The sequence below is a fragment of the Stigmatopora nigra genome, chromosome 15 (genome assembly GCF_051989575.1).
Source record: "Stigmatopora nigra isolate UIUO_SnigA chromosome 15, RoL_Snig_1.1, whole genome shotgun sequence".
NCBI classification, from domain to species: domain Eukaryota; kingdom Metazoa; phylum Chordata; class Actinopteri; order Syngnathiformes; family Syngnathidae; genus Stigmatopora; species Stigmatopora nigra.
The window spans coordinates 2,687,012-2,705,447 of record NC_135522.1 but is presented as its reverse complement, the minus strand read 5'-3'; the positions used below and the strand labels follow the sequence as shown (position 1 = coordinate 2,705,447).

At 37.4% G+C, this 18,436-nt stretch overlaps 1 protein-coding gene across 1 annotated transcript; it reads right to left on the bottom strand.

Annotated features, from left to right (window-relative positions):
• Positions 1–5,973: 5,973 nt before the first annotated feature.
• usp31 (ubiquitin specific peptidase 31) lies at positions 5,974–18,197 on the bottom strand. Its single transcript, XM_077734210.1, has 16 exons — positions 17,195–18,197; positions 16,659–16,793; positions 16,376–16,470; positions 16,213–16,305; positions 15,498–15,633; positions 15,293–15,440; positions 14,911–15,088; positions 14,675–14,786; positions 14,160–14,254; positions 13,770–13,847; positions 13,554–13,683; positions 12,548–12,667; positions 11,695–11,920; positions 11,468–11,626; positions 11,178–11,330; positions 5,974–10,700 (listed from the first exon to the last, which is right to left on the bottom strand). Exons 1-16 carry the CDS (start codon positions 17,720–17,722, stop codon positions 9,286–9,288), a joined length of 3,801 nt encoding a protein of 1,266 aa, XP_077590336.1. The 5' UTR covers positions 17,723–18,197; the 3' UTR covers positions 5,974–9,285.
• Between the last annotated feature and the right edge of the window lie 239 nt (positions 18,198–18,436).

Below are 18,436 nucleotides of genomic sequence, written 5' to 3'. Positions count from 1 at the left end.
GAAAATTACAATCAAATAATATCGAATTTTCTCAAATATAAACTGTATTTGTCGCTAAAAAAACGGACTAAATCGCAGGTACGGCTTATATGCGCATAAATTGCACAAAACTGCAAGGTGACAAATACAAAACGCCATAACGCAAGACATTATGGCCGAAAATCATTAAAAAAATAAACCATATCTTGCATAAAACGTCAAAAAAACCTAAATCAAGGGCTTATACGAGGGAAATTGTACATTTTAGGGGTGTGGCTTAAACGCGTAGGCGGCTAATATGCGAGAAAATACAGTAAGTGTTGATAAACCTTTTGCATTTAGCTATTTATGATAGTTTATTTTCAAAAAAACAACAACAAAAAAACTATTTTTTGTGCTTGAAAACGATGAAAGCGAAAGGGATTTATAATTTAAGCAAAAAGGGCCAATATGAGGCTTTCAATGGTGCTCCGACGCAAGTATGATATCTTAAAATTTCCAAATTCATAGTCTTTTAAATATACAAAAAGATCCTATAAATCATACGTAAAGCATCTCTGACAAGCCCCTACGATGACCGCCCCTGCTCTTTTCTTCTTTATTAAATCGACACGGCGGCGGTCCAAGCTGACAGAAGATCTATCTAGGGAGTTATAACACCACCCACAACCCCCCCACCCTGTCCCGTAGCCGCCTCCAGCAACTAAATGTGGATTAATTACAGAGCTATGCGGTGTGTTGGGACGGGAAATGATGTGCTCCCAGGAAGCACTTTTAAAGACACTCCATCTCAGTTACAGTGGCATATCTCATCACTTTTCTCTTCTATTTTTCTACTTATTTATATCTTTAATTCTTATTTTTTTCCCATCTTTCTATTCTATATTCGCACTTATCTATAGATCTTGTATTATTTTTTCACTCTGACCACTAACAACAGTTATATTGTGCAAATGTATATTGTTTTTAATGTAAAAAATTAATGTAAATATGACATTAATAGGTGCCTATCATGCCTGTTGTTCCTTATATTACTTTAACATATAATGTGATTAATTCCTCCCATTTTTTATGTTCTTGTTAGCATGCAGCATCTGATTAAAATGCAAATATGCATGATGTTATTTAATAACCTACACTTTAATTAGGCTAATGCATAGACAAATGTGCTAATGATTTAGGAATATATTTTCACCTAAGAAAAGTATAATAAAAGGCATAGTGTGAAATGTTGTTTTGGTGGCGTTATTAATTATTGAATCTCATGTAATCGTTTACATAAAATGTAGGTTAATTAGTTCGTAAAGATCGTATATTTGGTTCCTGTGCAATGTTTCCCCCGCAATTGCGCACTACTCTCGTCTTCTTTGCGCAGCAACAATCATATGGCGCGCAGTAAACAAAATCCCAACTTTTCTATTTATTTTTTTAACATTTTTTTACCCCTCTTCCCATGATAACGCCCTTTACTCGGCAGCCAGTGGCAATAGCTCTGTCCACTTATGTTTTTTTGTGTTTTACACTATGTTTTACATGAAAAATTAGAGGGAACATTGACATACACCTGCTTATGGCAAGTGTGATACTGGCGAGCAATGATGATGTCACTCACACTGGTACTCAGTGCACTCAGGGAGGTTGTCTTTCTACCCAAACCAACGAAAAATTTGAGGTAACATTGTTCCTTTGCCTTCCTTTTTAAAGACGTTCAGTGTTTAGTTAGACCTGTAAAGGAAGCCTTAGTGGCCTTGATCATTTACTCACTCAATCACCATCGCCACCTGTCACATTGCGTAATGAAGTCACTGTCGTAACGTGTGAAGAGTCACGATGTATCGTACTTCCTCTTCGCTCGCACCACCACGTCTGGGAATCGCAATGAGCAGCTGGTGGCTGCAAATGGTTTCACACGCACAACAATGTCAAACTGAATTATTTGTTCCAAGAAAAAAAACTGCCAAAGTACAAAGTACTCACCTCACTGCAGAATCCTTTAAATCAGTCCTGAAATCCTACACCTTTTCTTACAAAACAGGAAAATGTTATTTCATCAGCATAACAGTCTATGTTTAGTGGTACTTTGGCAAACATGAGCCGTGGACTACTTGGGATTTGGGCCAGGGACCAGTTAACTCCTAAAACAAGTTAAAAATGAAGACATATTTATATAAAGGAGAGGAAAAGGTATGTTTCCAAGGCTGTAGTTTATATTTTATAGCATTTTTTTAGCTTCCTACAGGGAAAGCTTACAAAAAAATGAGTTGGAGATAATTTATGATATTCATTCCCTGTCAATGAGGCCATTTAATACGATGTAAGCTTACACTGCAGTCTGCTCTTAACTGTGATTCATTACTGAAGCCCACATGAAAATAAAAGCAGCACCGAAGAAGCATTGCTTTTTACTTGCTACAAATTGCCTTTGCGTTCAACTCAGATAAATCTGTGATTGTATTTCAATCAAAGAAATTCAAAAATTTTTATTGGGATGGCTGGAATTTTGCGACGCAAGTTCGTGTATAACGCTCAGTCAATGCCAACCATTAAGTAAAAAGTACCGTATTTTCACGACTATAAGGCGCACCCTCAATGAATGACATTTTTTCCATATATAAGGCGCACTGTATTATAAGGCACACTGTATTATAAGGCGCACTGTATTATAAGGCGCACTGTATTATAAGGCGCACTGTCTATTTTGGATAAAATTTAAGACTTTTAAGTGCGCCTTAGAATCGTAAAATTATGGTAATTGCTATTGACTTCCAAGTATGAAGCACTTACTACTTTACAGTCACCTCTAGAGCCAGCCATTGTTGATGTTTTGGATTTTTTTGTATAAAATCTTGCAGTGGGGGAGGAGCTATATAATGGAAGATGTTGTAAACTAAGATGGCATCTGCATATTTAACAGTATTGTTTCAGTTTAAGGCGTTTGTGTTTTGTTTTTTTTAATATCCGACAGTGGTGGTTTTTCATTTTTTGCTTTTCTGTTTTTTTCCATATATAAGGCGCACTGAATTAAAAGGCGCACTGTCTATTTTGGAGAAAATTTAAGACTTTTAAGTGCGCCTTATAGTCATGAAATTACGGTAGACTTTGTTCCTTATGTTTCTGCAAAAAAAAAAATCACATTTCTATGACTTTAGTCTGTATTTGGCATTGGACACTATATGAACTCTGTTTTCCCCATTTTTTTATTTAGCCGCTAATTAAAAATGCATGAAAGGAGACTCTTAAGGCCACTGCAAGCTTTGCACAGTCAAGGCCTCTCGTGCCATGTTTTATTCATCGCTATGTTTCCTTACATCATAATTATAGCCCCGGACTTTAAGAGTTGGCCTTGGAGTCGCAAGCAAGCTGCTGTTTCCCAGGGGACGCTCTCTCTGGGGGACATCTTCACCTCTCTAGCGGCGAAACTAAAACGAGCTCTTTAAGACACTCGTTAGGTCAGACATAATTCCGCATCTTTACCCTATCTGAACTAAAATGAACTCATGTTTTCCTCTATAGGAAAACATTCTTTAGGATTTGTAAATGACAGAATGTTACTCACATGTTGTCATTTTCTGATGAGTGACTAAACCTCACCCGCTAGTTTTGCCTGGACTCAAATTAAAAATCGTCTATGAAAAGCAATGTGACAGGCGAAATAGCTTTCTAAGTTTTAAGTAACTAGAGGGTTTGACCTAAAACGACAAGGGGTTGCTGGGATTGGTGACGACTCATTAGTCGCTTTGTTCCCCCCGGCGTTGAAAAGTTATTTTAAAATGGACGACTGGATGTCTTGAGTGGTCGTTTTGCACCACTGAGCGAGGATATTACTGCAAAAGCACGCCGCTGGCTTTCATTGTTATGCTCCAAATGTAACGGGCTTCTATTCTTTCTGTTAATTAGTCGAGCGGATACGATGAGTTTTTACTGGGGATTTTTTTCCAAGCTGCCATGAACATGACATGAAATTGTGAGGTGGCGGAGGGCTTTGTCTTTGCCAGTAAAACTGGAATAAAACCAGTAGACGAGGTCACTGCGGAATTATGTGTATAGACGATAGCCAATTAAAGGATAGAGAAATGAACCGGACCATTTTAGATATAATATTTAGATTTTTTTTTAAATGGATTAAAAGAACTGGATTAAAAGCCCTGAATATTTAATTTTATATAGATCTAAAACAATGTTTATTTTAGCTCTTTTTTAAATATATTTTTAGATTTTACAAAGTGATTTTTGAACTAAAAACTGAAAAAAATGGCTAAAAATTACAATTATTGATTTAAAAGGGGGAAAATCAGGCAATTTAATATACATCTATACTCTTCATTTTAATTTGGTCCTAAAACAGAAAGTCGGCCACCCAAAATGATGTGGCGGACCATATTTGGCCCCCGGGCCACCACTTTGACACCTATGACCTAGAGTTATCAACTGGCCCAAAATGTATGCTTTTGGGATGTTGTAAGAAAACATATTACCCAGAGAAAACCCACACAGGCAAGGGGATAACATACAAACCCAACAAATAACAACCTAAGAACTCAATAACTAATACATTTTAAAAAATTATACCAAAAAATACTATAATCAAAAATACATAAGTAATTACTAGCTGTATATTGCAATGACTTACCTCAGAACCAATTTTGTTGGCGCAAAACTGGACTATACCAGTAAAGCACTCAAAACACACATCCCACTTCAAACCCATAAATAAAACCACATAAAAAAACAATAACTACAATGTTAAATACCAAATGCCCTAATGCACATCATAATCAGATGCGCCATATGTACAAAAATAAACATGTACAATGACGGGGTGCTTTAAAACCCAATGTATCTTACAAAACCAAAGAAATATGGCGGAATGCTTTGAAACTGTCGACTAAAACAATGATAAATCTCCAATAAGCTAAATATTTCATATGCAATCTGAGTGCTGTAGCCAAGTGCTGATAAATGGCGCTAGCGTAATTGATGCGAATATGGCAGCTAATATAGGGCGCTCATTAAGAAGCATTATACTGACGCTGCATGGTAAAGACGCCCAGCTCGGCTTGAGCCTTGTGTTCTATTGTTCCCATAAATAACACTTTACCTATTTGACAAGGCTCATCAAATTTTCATTCTTTCTTTTATATAATGTAGCAAGTGCGGGGCAGTAATAATGTAAACATTTACGCAGCTGATTCTGTCAAAAGTGTTCCTCTTTAAAGGATTCACTGAGAAATAAAAAATGGCCGGTGTGATGAATTATTGCTCTCAAAACCTGTGACACATTGTGAGGATGACAAATACAATGTCTTGTTATCCCAAAAATCACGTTTAACCTGAAAAATTAGGCCTATTGGAAGATGCCTATATTTATTCTGGAATAGTTTGCCCATCCTTGTTCTAGCGGAAAGAATTTGATACCTAATGAAGTTATTGTACACAATATTACGGTAAATTAGATATTAATTCAATGGCAACTAGAAGGCAGTATCTTCTTTCTGGAGTTAAAAAAAAAAATAGTAGTGTTTTAAAAGTCCTAAGAATATTAAAAAAGACCGTTCCGAGGAAGATAAAACTGACCTTTACCCCAGAATGCAGACCTGGAAGGACGCTTGCAAGAACATAATCAGAGATGCCAATTTAATTAAATATATATATAACTTAATCAGATGTCCCCCTAGTATTGTTTTATAATTATATTAAAGTATAAATATTGATGAACTTAAAACTTACTTTTTTGGAGGAACTATTTTCACTATCAGTGCAGTAGTTCAAGTATTTACATTTTAAAATATTTAGATGTTAATACATTAATACGATCTACAATAAGTGTATCAATTATTTAGCTTGAAATATTTACTTAGTACCCAAGTAAACATTTCAAGCTAAAGCATTGATACACTTGTTGTAGATTGTATAATGTATTAATATATAAATATAATATATGTATTTACTACTTTGTGGCTAAGTCTTAGTTGCATTGGTAAGATAGCATTGCCCTCTGGTGTCTGGAAAGAAAACCTTATTCATGTTAATGTCGTTTCCAATATATTTTTTTAACAAAAAGAAAATTTATTTTACATAGGTAAACCAGCAACATGTAATAACACATTTTTTTCCTCGGTTGAAGAAATAAAAACAATATGAAAATAAAAAAGTGCATACATGATAAAAATAAATTAAAATAGAACTAGGTAATGTTTTTTTTTAAATCTTAAAGTATTAACATTTAAAAGCAAACAGCCTTAGTAAACTAAGTTTTTCTTTGATATGAATAAAAATTCTGGGAGAAGGAGGAGCTTATTGCAGATTGATTATTGTAAGGCTGTACCTTAAAACCAATATTTAAAAACCTTTAAAAAACAAAAAGGGTAGATTGTATAATTCTATTTTCAGACATGTGCTTTTTCATTAAGTATTATAGTTTTCTAAGTTTGTCAGTTTATCAATAAAAAAACATTGAAAATATCCAGTTGATGGCGGATAACATTCAATCACTATTTTTCTCTCAAAACATTCAGTACATTTGGATACTTTTCCAATACTTTCTATATATAATATATACTATATAAGCACTGAAAGTTGAAATAAAATGACCATTCTCAATTTATGAATATATTACCAGCATAACTTGTGAAATATGATCACCTTTCATAATTTCCTCACAGTTGAATGTCATACTATCCTATAAAACTAGAAATATATTGTCATTATTGCATTTTGCTGCGTGAACTACTAATGAGCAAGTTAGTTATCACAACACATTTACAAACAACGGTCTTTAAAAGTGGTATTTTTTTGTTTTTAAAGTAACGTGACAGATGTATTGTTTTGCCTTGCTGGTGTACAACCGTAAATATTCTTTTTAAATTGGAAGCGCATAGAGTAAACAGAATGTTGAGCTTGAAATATGTGCAAAAAAAGCTGTATCATATTGAGTGACGGACATGCTCAAGCACAAGAGACTTGCATAGTTCATGACGAGCATGCTTATTACTACTGTACGTGCGTCTTATGACTGACTACTAATACGCCAAAGCGACCTGGTGCTACTTTAGGAAGAACAGTTTATTCTAGATTTAAAAGAGCAAAGTGTGCGTTAAAAAGGAAGAGCCTCTCAAATATACTTCAAATGTAAGGTATGAAAACGGCATGACCGGACGTTTGGTCGCCGGCCTTCTCGCCGGAGAGTTTAATATCTAAGAGAGAGAGTTTAATATCTCAGTACTGTTTAATATCGAAGTATTGTTTAACATACAAGTATTGTTTAATATCCAAGTATTGTTTAATATCCAAGTATGGTTTAATATCCTAGTATGGTTTAATATCCTAGTATGGTTTAATATCCTAGTATGGTTTAATATCCTAGTTCTGTTGAATATCCAAGTACTGTTGAATATCCAAGTACTGTTGAATATCCAAGTACTGTTGAATATCCAAGTACTGTTGAATATCCAAGTACTGTTGAATATCCAAGTACTGTTGAATATCCAAGTACTGTTTAATATCGAAGTACTGTTTAATATCCAAGTACTGTTTAATATCCAAGTACTGTTTAATATCTAAGTACTGTTTAATATCTAAGTACTGTTTAATATCTAAGTACTGTTTAATATCTAAGTACTGATTAATATCTAAGTACTGATTAATATCTAAGTACTGTTCAATATCTAAGTACTGTTGAAACCAGCTCTCAAAATTATATTCATGAGTTTAACATCTAAATAATTACTGTTTTCAACAGTACTTAGATATTAAACAATACTTCGATATTAAGTAGTTTCAAAAGTAAACTGTCTAGCACCATTCGACCGGCGACCAAAAGACCGGAGACCAAAAGTCCGAGCACCGAAAACGGACATACCTAAAAACTCATGACTGTCAGCCTGTAACAAGTTGTGACTAGTTGTAACAATCTAAATCAGTCATTCAGAAACAATTTCAGTTACCAGTTGTGTGTTCCCTTGTGGGTCCATAGGCAATAACTTATCCATTCTTTCTTAGTGTTACACTATTGAATCTCAAATTAGAAAATGCTAATAATATCAAACATTTTCAGGCAGAAAGTTAACAAAATTACAGAATGAGGTAACAGGTTGGCTAGCCTAGGTGCTGACAACTAGTTTTGCTTTAAAATCAATCGGGAAGTAGCAGCACAGCGCGGCGAGGGTCGGATTTACCCTTTTTATTCTATTTGCGAGCCTAAGGCATGAAACTACATGATGCCGAGAAGACGCATGAAAAAGTTACATTATTAAAGTTTCTAGTGTTTTTTCTACGCAAGTTACTGGAAGAGAGAAAACTAGTCATCTACTCAAAGTGCAGAACAATACAACATTCTTACTCAGTGATGCATACAGTAGTAGACTAGTTATCGGTTTGCGTTATTAGTGTTGAAAAGGCGCTTGATGACATTTCCATTTTTTTTCTCTGCTTGGAAAGCCATTAAAAACAAGTTAATTACACAAAAAACAAGTTAATTACACATAATGTACCTTCTATACAGATATATTTATCGCTAATATTTAAATATATATTGTATTTTTTGTTTTTAAAAGGGCATTATTCCAAAACTTTTTTTTAAGAAAAAAAATGTATATAAAAACATTTCAACAAAAATATTTTTAAAATATCTGAAAAATTTTGGACAAATATGACTGTGGATTTTCATATTTTGGTTATTATGATAGTTAACTTGTGGACAAATGAAAGTGTTTTTTTTTCATTTGTTTATAAGTAAAACTTATTAATCCTCCATAGTTTTGCTAGTTTAAGTTAATAGGGCTAAAATCTTTTTAAAAATCCACATTTTTTTGCGGGTATTGCTAATCAAAAAAGCTAATTTGGAGTTGTTTTAATTAAAAATATACTTTCGGGCTGGATCTATACTGCATGTTTCCATGGAAATATGATAATCAGGTCATAATCTATCATAAGACTATGAATGAGTTATAAAAAATAAAAAATAAGATATGTATGAAATATCTGCCTATGTACATACAGCAAAAACAGTCAGATCAGATATCAGCTACCCTGGCTTTTCCTTAAAATACACTGATTGCTATTTATACACTTCTGATTCTGACCCAAAAAACTGTCTAAAAAACTAAAAAAATGAGTTTCATAAGCAAAATAATTCCTGAACATTCTTAAAATTAAACTTGCAGTGTAAATCCAGCCTTTTTTCCCCTCCCACAAGCCAGATATTTCCAGTTTGACTATTTCTCGCTCTATGTATATAAGGTAGTAAGTAGGCACAAAGAATGTACAGTAGCTGCAGTTAGAAAGAAGTACGTACGTGAAACTTGTTTGTTACTGCGGTCTTCTCGTTGCTCTTGCGGGTGATTGCGTCCCAAGCGAAAGCTTCCGAGAAGACATCTTCCTTTCCGGAGGTTTCTTCTGATTAGCAGGAGAACTTGGACTCATGTCCGCTGAGGACGATTTAGACTTTCCAACGTGGAGTAGGGATCGACCAAGTGGGCCTGTTGGCTTGTGAATTTCCGATTTTGTAGCGGTAGCGACTGTTTTAAGAGCTGGAGAAGAGTCTGTTACGTTTTCATGTTCGGCAACGGCGTCCTTGACTTGTCCGTTCTGCTTGGACGTCCTCTCCGAAGCTTTTTTGAAGAGAAGCGAGCTTTTTCCCAAGTCGGCCGACCGGCGGCTTTCCCGTTGTCGCAAAGCGCTCTTGAAGAAGGATAAACCTTTCTCCTCTGATTTGCTATTTCGTTGGAGATCTCTGGTAGAAACGCTTGGTGAACGCAAGCTAGTGACGGAAGAGCTACTACTGGAGCTTCGTACCGACCTAGGTTCTGGGCGAATGCCTTCTGTCGCCTTTAGAGGGCGAGAGCGAGTCGAGATGCTTTCTCGTTGTGTACCGACTACGGAATCTCGACTAAAGCTTCTTTCGACGGGTCGTTTGCGACTATTTTCCGAGTTTTTGGCGGTAACGCCGGCGTTCTTCTTGGTGGTGGAGGAAGGGGAAGATTGGGGCGTAGAACGCAAACAAAGACGATGTTGAGGGGTTGATTGGGGTTGGATTGACTCCTTGGTTTTGGAAGGGGTACTACAGGGTGTAGAGGGGTTTTTCTTCTCGTTCTTATCTTTAATGGCGGGTATTTTTTTGCCTTTTACGGGTGTGCTATTGGGCGTTTCGGACGGTGATGGTTTGTGGTTGGAGCATAGGCGTTTTTTGGAGGTTCTTCCTGGCTCCACTTTGGTGGTTTTGGTGGTATAAATGCTCTCGGCCTTGGAGACAAAACTACCAGTGCTACTCTTACGTTTCTGTTCCTTGGCAGGAGTATTTGGAATATTTTGGTCAATTGCCGTGATCTGGTTGTTGTTTTCTGTGGTTTTCTCTACGGGTGTGGGAGCACGGCAATAGATCATGTCTAGGAATCTTTTGTTGTTGTCTTGCTCGGTGCAGTTGCTCTCCACAGCCGCTAGGGGCGTTCTGGTATTGAAATAACGTTCGTGTCGGCTATAGCTACCGAAGCAGGATGTGGATACGCGGTCGTCGCAGGCCTCGCCGATTCTTTCTAGAGGCGGAGAGGAACGGGAGTCTAGGGAAAAGCGGGAGGGCGAGTTGGGGCGCATTTGGAGCTTGGCTGAGAGCGACCATGAGGGTTTGACGCCATTGTCGCTGAAGGCTAACGGGCTGGCAATTGACGACCTGGAAGTGACACTCTGACGTTGGATGCTCCTTACGAAGGGTCGCACCGAGAAACCACCTTCAAAACAAAGACAAATTTCATGAAAAACATCTCAGACTAGTTTGACTACAAAAATTATGGGCTGCATACTGTAAATCAAGGGTGTCAAGGGTTGGTTCGCGGGCCGCTTTAACGTCAACTTGATTTCACTTGGGTCGGACCATTTTAGATATAATATTTCGATTCTTTTTTTAATAAATGGATTAAAAGCCCTGAGTATTCAGTTTTGTCATAAATCTAAAACAATGTTTATCTTTCTAATATATTTTTAGATTTTACAAAATTATTTTTGAACTAAAAACACAAAAAAATGGATTAAAAAATTACCATTATTGATTTAAAAGGAGGAAAATCAGGAAATTTAATATACATCTATACTCTTCATCTTAATTTGATCCTAAAACAGAAAGTCAGCACTCATAATTTACTTCCCCGGACCACACAAAATGATCCAGCGTTCCAGATTTGGCCCCCCTACCGCCACTTTAACCTCACCGTCATCTTCACTTCGTTCTCCGGCGAACTCCACTGACTCCGCCAGCGAAGCCAGTGAGGTTCGTCTTGATGAGGCGCCAGATGCTAAACTAGCAGGTTTGCTACCAGGCAGCCTGTTGATCCAATGGTCGCAGAGAGAAGAACTGGTAGAGCCTTAAAAAAAATGATAAGAGCCTCTTTTAAACATCAATCTTAACACTTTTTATGTATTTTCCATAAAAACAGTGCACCCAAAAATCCTTCCCCTTTACTTTTATCCATAATATTACTCATATTTTTGGATACTCTACCTGCAACAGAGCTATTGGCAGACCAAGATGGGATGGCAGTCCTACGTTGGTAGAACAATATATAAGCAGATTGTTGACACACATCTTCATCAGCCACTGGTGCAACCTCGCTGTCGTCAAAGCAGTACCACTGACCGTCAACTGAGTTTTTGCAGTAAGCTGCCAAAATGCATAAGAAAAAATACTTTAAAAATATTCCACATTATTTGAATTTTTGGCTGTGTTACCAGTGTAATGGCCTCCATGCATGCTCCCATGATGGTTGCAAACAGCGTAGAGATCGTATAGGAAGTCATCGGGGTTTCTACCCAGGCCGTAGGGTCTTCTCCATGGTGACCAATGAGATGGTAGACTCCAACTGCTCTGGCTTCTCTTTACCATGTGAGGTGCCATGTCCATACCCATGAGAGGAAATCTCACCATATTCTGCATTTTTACCCTGCGTTCACCCTCCTGAGAGCAATAAAAAGGCCAATTGTTAGTTTGTAAGATACATTGGAGAATATCTAGGGCGATATGACAAAAATTGTTATCACAATTTAAAAAAATATATCAGTCTATGGATAACTATGGCATGTTTTTTGTTTCAAATTTGAAACTTCAAACTTCTGTGAATAACTAAATACATTACTTTACTCCTTATTCAAATATGAAAGTAACTATGTTACCTAAATATGAAATATGATGCTTTTAAAAAGTATTTATGATTTTCTGTTGTGCAATTATGATAAAAAACGGCCTCCTTAAACTATGAAAATTAAAAAATAAAACCTGCATAAATATTAGAAAGTTAATTTTAACTTATATATGGCCATTCACAAAAAAAAATAATAAAAAAGTTGGATGAACTTAACCCAAGATAACAAATTTTAGATTTTTGCAATGTTTTCAGAACATTTACATAAAATGGGAAAATATCTTGATATCAAGTAAGAAAGACATTACAGACTGTCCTCAAATGAGTACTGTGGGTCAAGGACATATTCAATAAGGCTGCTCTTTTACCGGGTCGGCTCAGGGTTGTCCTGCATCTCAAAATGGGCAAAAAATTCACTGTTTTTCATCCAAATTTTACAGTACCTGTCTGAACCTCTTGAGATGTAGTATAAGCACATCCGGTAGCGTCCACAGGCTGAGTTTAATGCGTCCCTGTTGCAGCTGCTTGCAATGGGGGCAGCGCCAAGCATCATCCGGGGCAAGCTGAAAAACACCAGAGTACCCAAAGTAGCAACCATCAAGGACAAGCTGGTTAAAGTGGGGGAAAAAAAGGAGGCGTGGGATTTTTCGTCTTTCTACATTATTTTCTAGCTACAGTGAGTCAAGCAAGCCACAATGTTTGTGTTGGTCCTGGCTTCACGTGTCTAGTTTAGTCCAAACGTAGCATTAGGAGTGAAATATGCTGCAAAACCACAAGAGAACTACAGACTGTTTTTAGCGTCAAAATATGCACCGAGATAAACATGGAGAAAATCTTCCCATCTGCGTCACTTTAACATAACAAAAGTACACATTGCAGGACTTTTAATTAATTAATAAATAAATAAGCCTAAAAACAAAGTTGGAAGTATATATATACACGTGTGTGTATGTGTATAATGTATATATAAAATATATACATATATGTACACGCATGTACACGCATGTACACGCATGTACACGCATGTACACGCATGTACACGCATGTACACGCATGTACACACATGTACACACATGTACACACATGTACACACATGTACACACATGTACACACATGTACACACATGTACACACACCTATATATGCACCAATATATACCTATATATTTCTATATATTCCTAAATATTGCTATATATTCCTATATATACCTATATATACCTATACCCATACCTATAAATACCTATACATATACCGATTTATATATACATATATATACACAAATATACATTTATACATTTATAGATATATCTATTTTTTTGTTCAGACATGAAACATTACTGAATTTCTGTCGACTATCAGTTCAGTGTGGCACAAGTGAATTCTGTTGATGTTTGATAAATGAAATTCCCCTCCATCCAAGTTTAAACAAATGACTTTTGTGAAAATGTACCTGCTCTTCTTTAGTGTAAACGTGAAAACATTGAGCCAGAGAGCAGGCCTGCGGCTGGTGGTGCTGCTCCCTGTGCAAGTACACGCTCTCGGCATCTGGTATGTATTCCTCTTCCGTGTGCCCAAACAAACTGCGGTTCAAATAAATTCCATTAACTTATTCTGGAATTCATTAATTCAATCCAACATTGTGTGTGGCAAATTCATTCCCACTTACTAGTCTTTGGTCTCCTTGTCCCACTCCACCACAATCTTCACATGGGGCGGTCCACCCTGTCCACATGACTTGTAGGCTCTAAAAAACCCAAAGAAAAACCACCATTCAAGTATGATGAATTGACTTCGCTATTTCTTGAGTTCAGAGTTCAATTTGAGTGCTGCTTTCAGTGCAAAAATGCAACTATGTATTTTGATTGATGCATTTGTGTTGGTGTGGTGTTCTGGCTTGCTTTTAAGCAGACCAAAAAAAAAATACCATGTTAGACTTCCATTTTAACAGACATGCTAGAGCCTGTCATGCTGTGAGAGTATAAATAACAAATTTGTTTTGTACATGAGTGATGATTATATTGTTTTTCTTGATGTAAAATTCGAGAGTAGGACTGACCTGTCCACTGTGGGGTGACATAGGGGGCGCTCATCTTGTGGTAGGAGATAGGTGATCCCAACAACGCCAACTACACGGAGGCTGAAAGGCCCCACCTGAGTGAAAATAATGGTTTTGCAACTTAATTCAAAGTTGAGGCGTATACATAAAAAATATAAGTTGTTAACTAATAAAATAAGAACTGAATATAATGATTTGCCAATCATGTTCAATTTATATTTAATAAAAAACGCAAAAAAATACTATGTTTATATGTGTATGTACATGTGTATTTATTGATGTATTTATTTATTAACTTACTTATTACCTATCTAATTATGTCTAAAATTTCCTTTTCTGTGTCTGTATTCTCGCCCTCAACTACTGTGACAACAAAATTTCCCAAATACGGGATGAATTAAGTTATCCAATTCAATCCAATCATTTAAAATGAGGTTAAATATGATTTCCAACTCATCAGATTTTGTTTTTATGTTTAACACAACAACAACTTGTTTTTTTTAAACACGTCCTACTTGAATGTAAACACCAGGTCGCAACAGGTGACGCATTTTCTCCAGAATTTCCTTCTGAAGCATATCCCAGGTAGCTGTTCTCTCCATGTAAAGTACAAAAGGCAGCCCAAACCTATAATAAAAACAACATATCACCTTTGTACAAAAAAAATGTTATATTATATCTATTTAACTGTGAAACTATCACAATATTACTGTACTAGGTTGCTACATGAGAACCAAAACTGCAGGAATACCTTTTTGCTTGGTGGCCAGTACAAGCTCTATTGCAAACCAGCAGGATCATTTTTTCAGGTCCAAGGTTCTTATTGGGCGATGCCAAAGGGGTCACGACCCCTTGCATGAAAGAAGACGAGCGGACATTTTCCACGCTGTGCTTCATGTTGTTATGTGTCAGGTTAGCCAGAAGACTTCCTGCAAAAAAAAGTTATCTTAAGCATATTTCTAGTCATTTTTTGCCTACATTTGAATTTTTTTAACCAGTACATATTTTAATTACGCCTTTGAAAGTACTTTTTCTTTTTACTTAAACCACCAATCTGGTATTTTCGAATGTAGTAGAAATGGCATTTTCACACTAGTGTTGACCCAAGAAAAATAAAAAGAGAAAAGAATTGCCTCTTTTTGTACGTAGGCTGTCCAATTTAAACGTCTCTGGCGTCTCAAAGGCAAAAATGGAGTCGCTTTCTTGGATGATATCCAGGTCGTCGTCATCGTCACAGAAGGAGCGGTGGAAGCCGTCATAGTACATTTCGGTTAAAATGAACTGAAATGGAAAGACAAGTAAATATGTGTACGTTTCGTGGGCCCAATTGGTTAATACCTGGTCCAATGGCATCTTAGTCTCTCTCGACACGGCATCTCGAAGGCGGTACACCGTGCTGTTAAGTGGTACGGCCACGCCGATCCGCAAACAGTGAGAGTACTTGCCCTGGTAGACTACTGTGATGTAAAGTGGCCTGGGGGAAAAAAACACAGGTTTGTTGATGATAAAGGGGTTCTGTTTTTTTGCCAGAGGCAAAAAAAATGTGTACACAAAAGTCAGGATGGCGTTTTTTTGATTTATAATTGCACTCATGACTTACTTTTCAGGGCCACACAAAATAATGCAGCGGGCCAGATTTGGCCCCCGGGCCGCCACTTTGACACCTGATGTAAAGGATCCCTGTTCCATTACAGCAAGACTCTAATGCGGCTGTGTCAAACATGCGGCCCGTGGGCCCCCTTGCGTGTCTGCTCTGACCCGTGGTCAGGTGATATTGACAATAACAGATGTCCAATTGACTTAAACAGGTTATGAATGCTAATTGTTCAGCACCATGGACAGGGCTAGACATCCAATCCATTGTGACTGGGGAAATTTGTTCATTCACTCCTGGATTGGACCACTAGCAACGTCAATGGGGGTGAGTACGTGAACTTTTGGGGCCAAAAATAAAATATTTTGGCCCCGGATGAGATCTAGTTGGTTTGAATATGGCCTGCCAATCAAAATGAGTTGGACACCCATAGTCTAATGCCTCTATTTGTCCACTTACCGAGTGTGGGGCAGTGGGATGGGTAAGGAGATGCAGAGGAAGGGGTCAAAGGTGTTGCTCTGTTTTTGGCAATGGGGGCAGGTAAGGGAAGACCTTAAAAAAAAAAAAAAACAATTAATTAATTACTGTAGACATGAGAGAAGGAATAGACATCAAATTTTACCTGTACTGAGCTTGGAAGAGCTCCTGAACAAACGAACCAGCTGATAAGGGCGGTGAAGGTCCTTCTTTGGTTTGATCATCTTCTTCAATCGGTGGCTGAACACATACAAAAAAAGTTTTTTTTATGATAGTAGAACTGGAGCTCAATAATAATGCAGATGCAGTAAGCTTGTAACCCCATAGTTTTTGTATTAGGTCATACCCAAGAAGCCTTCACTTCAATTTGAGGTTTTCAGCCATATTTGCATAAATTGGTACAATTTAATGCCATGCTGAAAGCTCACCCTCATGGTTGGCCTTGCCATGGGGTTGACAGTGTTGAGGTCCTCGTGGACTCGATCCAGCAGCCATAGTAGGAATTCTTGGGCGTCGTGTTGGGCGTTACCTTTGAATTGAGTGGCGTTCCTGGACACTGCGTTCTGCAATCATATTAAAAGCTTAAAGCCAAAAGTCTTCATACTTAAGCTGCAATTTCTTATATGGTACTTTTTTAAATTACATTTTAATATTTCTTAATACATTCCTTTTTACTTGACTTTGTACTTTATACTTTAATGATGAGTGATGAGTATGTTAATACTTTAGTCCTTTTTTTCTGTTTATGTTTCATATGTACTGTAAACGGATGCACTTTTTTATATGTATCGTATCTTGTGCTGACCCCGCCCATCTGTCAATTTTTTTAAGTCAATGTGGCCCACGGGCCTAAAAGTTTGCAGTTCCACTTTTTCCATTGATGTAAAACTTTTTGCTTATTTAAAATGGTCTAAAAATATACACATTGGATCAGTATCTGCAAAAGTTTGTGTACCAGGCTTACCTTAAATTCTCGGCTATGTTGAGGTGTATACTCAAAGGTCCATAATGCCCGGACAAGATCAGACAATTGTTCAGTCACTTCCCCCTTAGCCTGGCAAACTTTCTTCTGCAGATGGACACCATTCGTCTTCGGTTTGTCCTCCTCGTTTGCTGTATCTTCCCTATGTTGTTCCAAGACGAGATATTCTGCAAAAAGCTCCGTATTGCTAAGACATTGAAGAATTGCATTCATAAAACAGGTATTGCCATGGTTCTTCAAGCCGGACACACCAGGAATCCTCTCACCAGAGAGGAAAAACCCAAGATCTCCGTCTTCTAAAGGTGCTTCTTGAAGTCCAGATTGAAAAGCAGTAAAGCCTCCATCATCATTGTCGTCGTCTGTATTGACTTCCGAACCAAAGTGGGATAAAGCTGTGAGCGTCCTTAAGATTCTGCTCATAAAACTACCCACGGATCGGACAGATCCTCGCCTAAAAAGCTTCTTTCCGAAGCTCGTCTTTTTGTCTTTAGCGGCGGCTTTACACGACATGATTGTACTTTTTAAACTCCCGATTTAAGGGAGATGATCAGCGACGAACTGTCCGCCGACGCTCCATCGCTCAAACAACCCCAAGTCGCGTTAATTCACCATTCGTCAGGCGTATCATTGTCAATCGGGAGGATAATTAAACAAATCGTTCTTTCCTCCTTGGCGACCAAAGCCGCCTCACTTAGCGGATCGTTGCCCCATCACGATAAACCAACTTTGGCTTACCTTTTTGGTCGAAAAACACTGGTGTTAGCTCAGGTGGCTAATGCTAGCTACACAAATAGGGGCCGAAAAATCGGAGCCGGTTGCGTTCAGATGAGCGATCAACGTCCGGAAAAGAGCCACAGTCCATCATGGTGAACGCAAAGTGGCATTCATGAAGCGAAGGCGTCCTTTTTCTACATGATTTTCAAATTGTTTGCGTATTTTGAAGGCACGACTTGGTTCCCAAAACGCGGAATGCCTCCTGATACTTCTTCTCCTTGTTGTTTTTATGTGAGGGGGCACAAACGTGTCAGGATAAAGATGTTGATTTAGCGCCCTCTAGTGTCCAGGAGAAACATTACAGGCCAATGAGGACTTCTTTGCTTTTCCTATGGGTGGAGCAAGAATCACATAAACGAAAATGCACAAACAAAACAGCTTTTAAAATGATATTACTTACTATATCTCTTCTCATCATATTTTCTGATACGCTTTATCCTGACGAGGGTC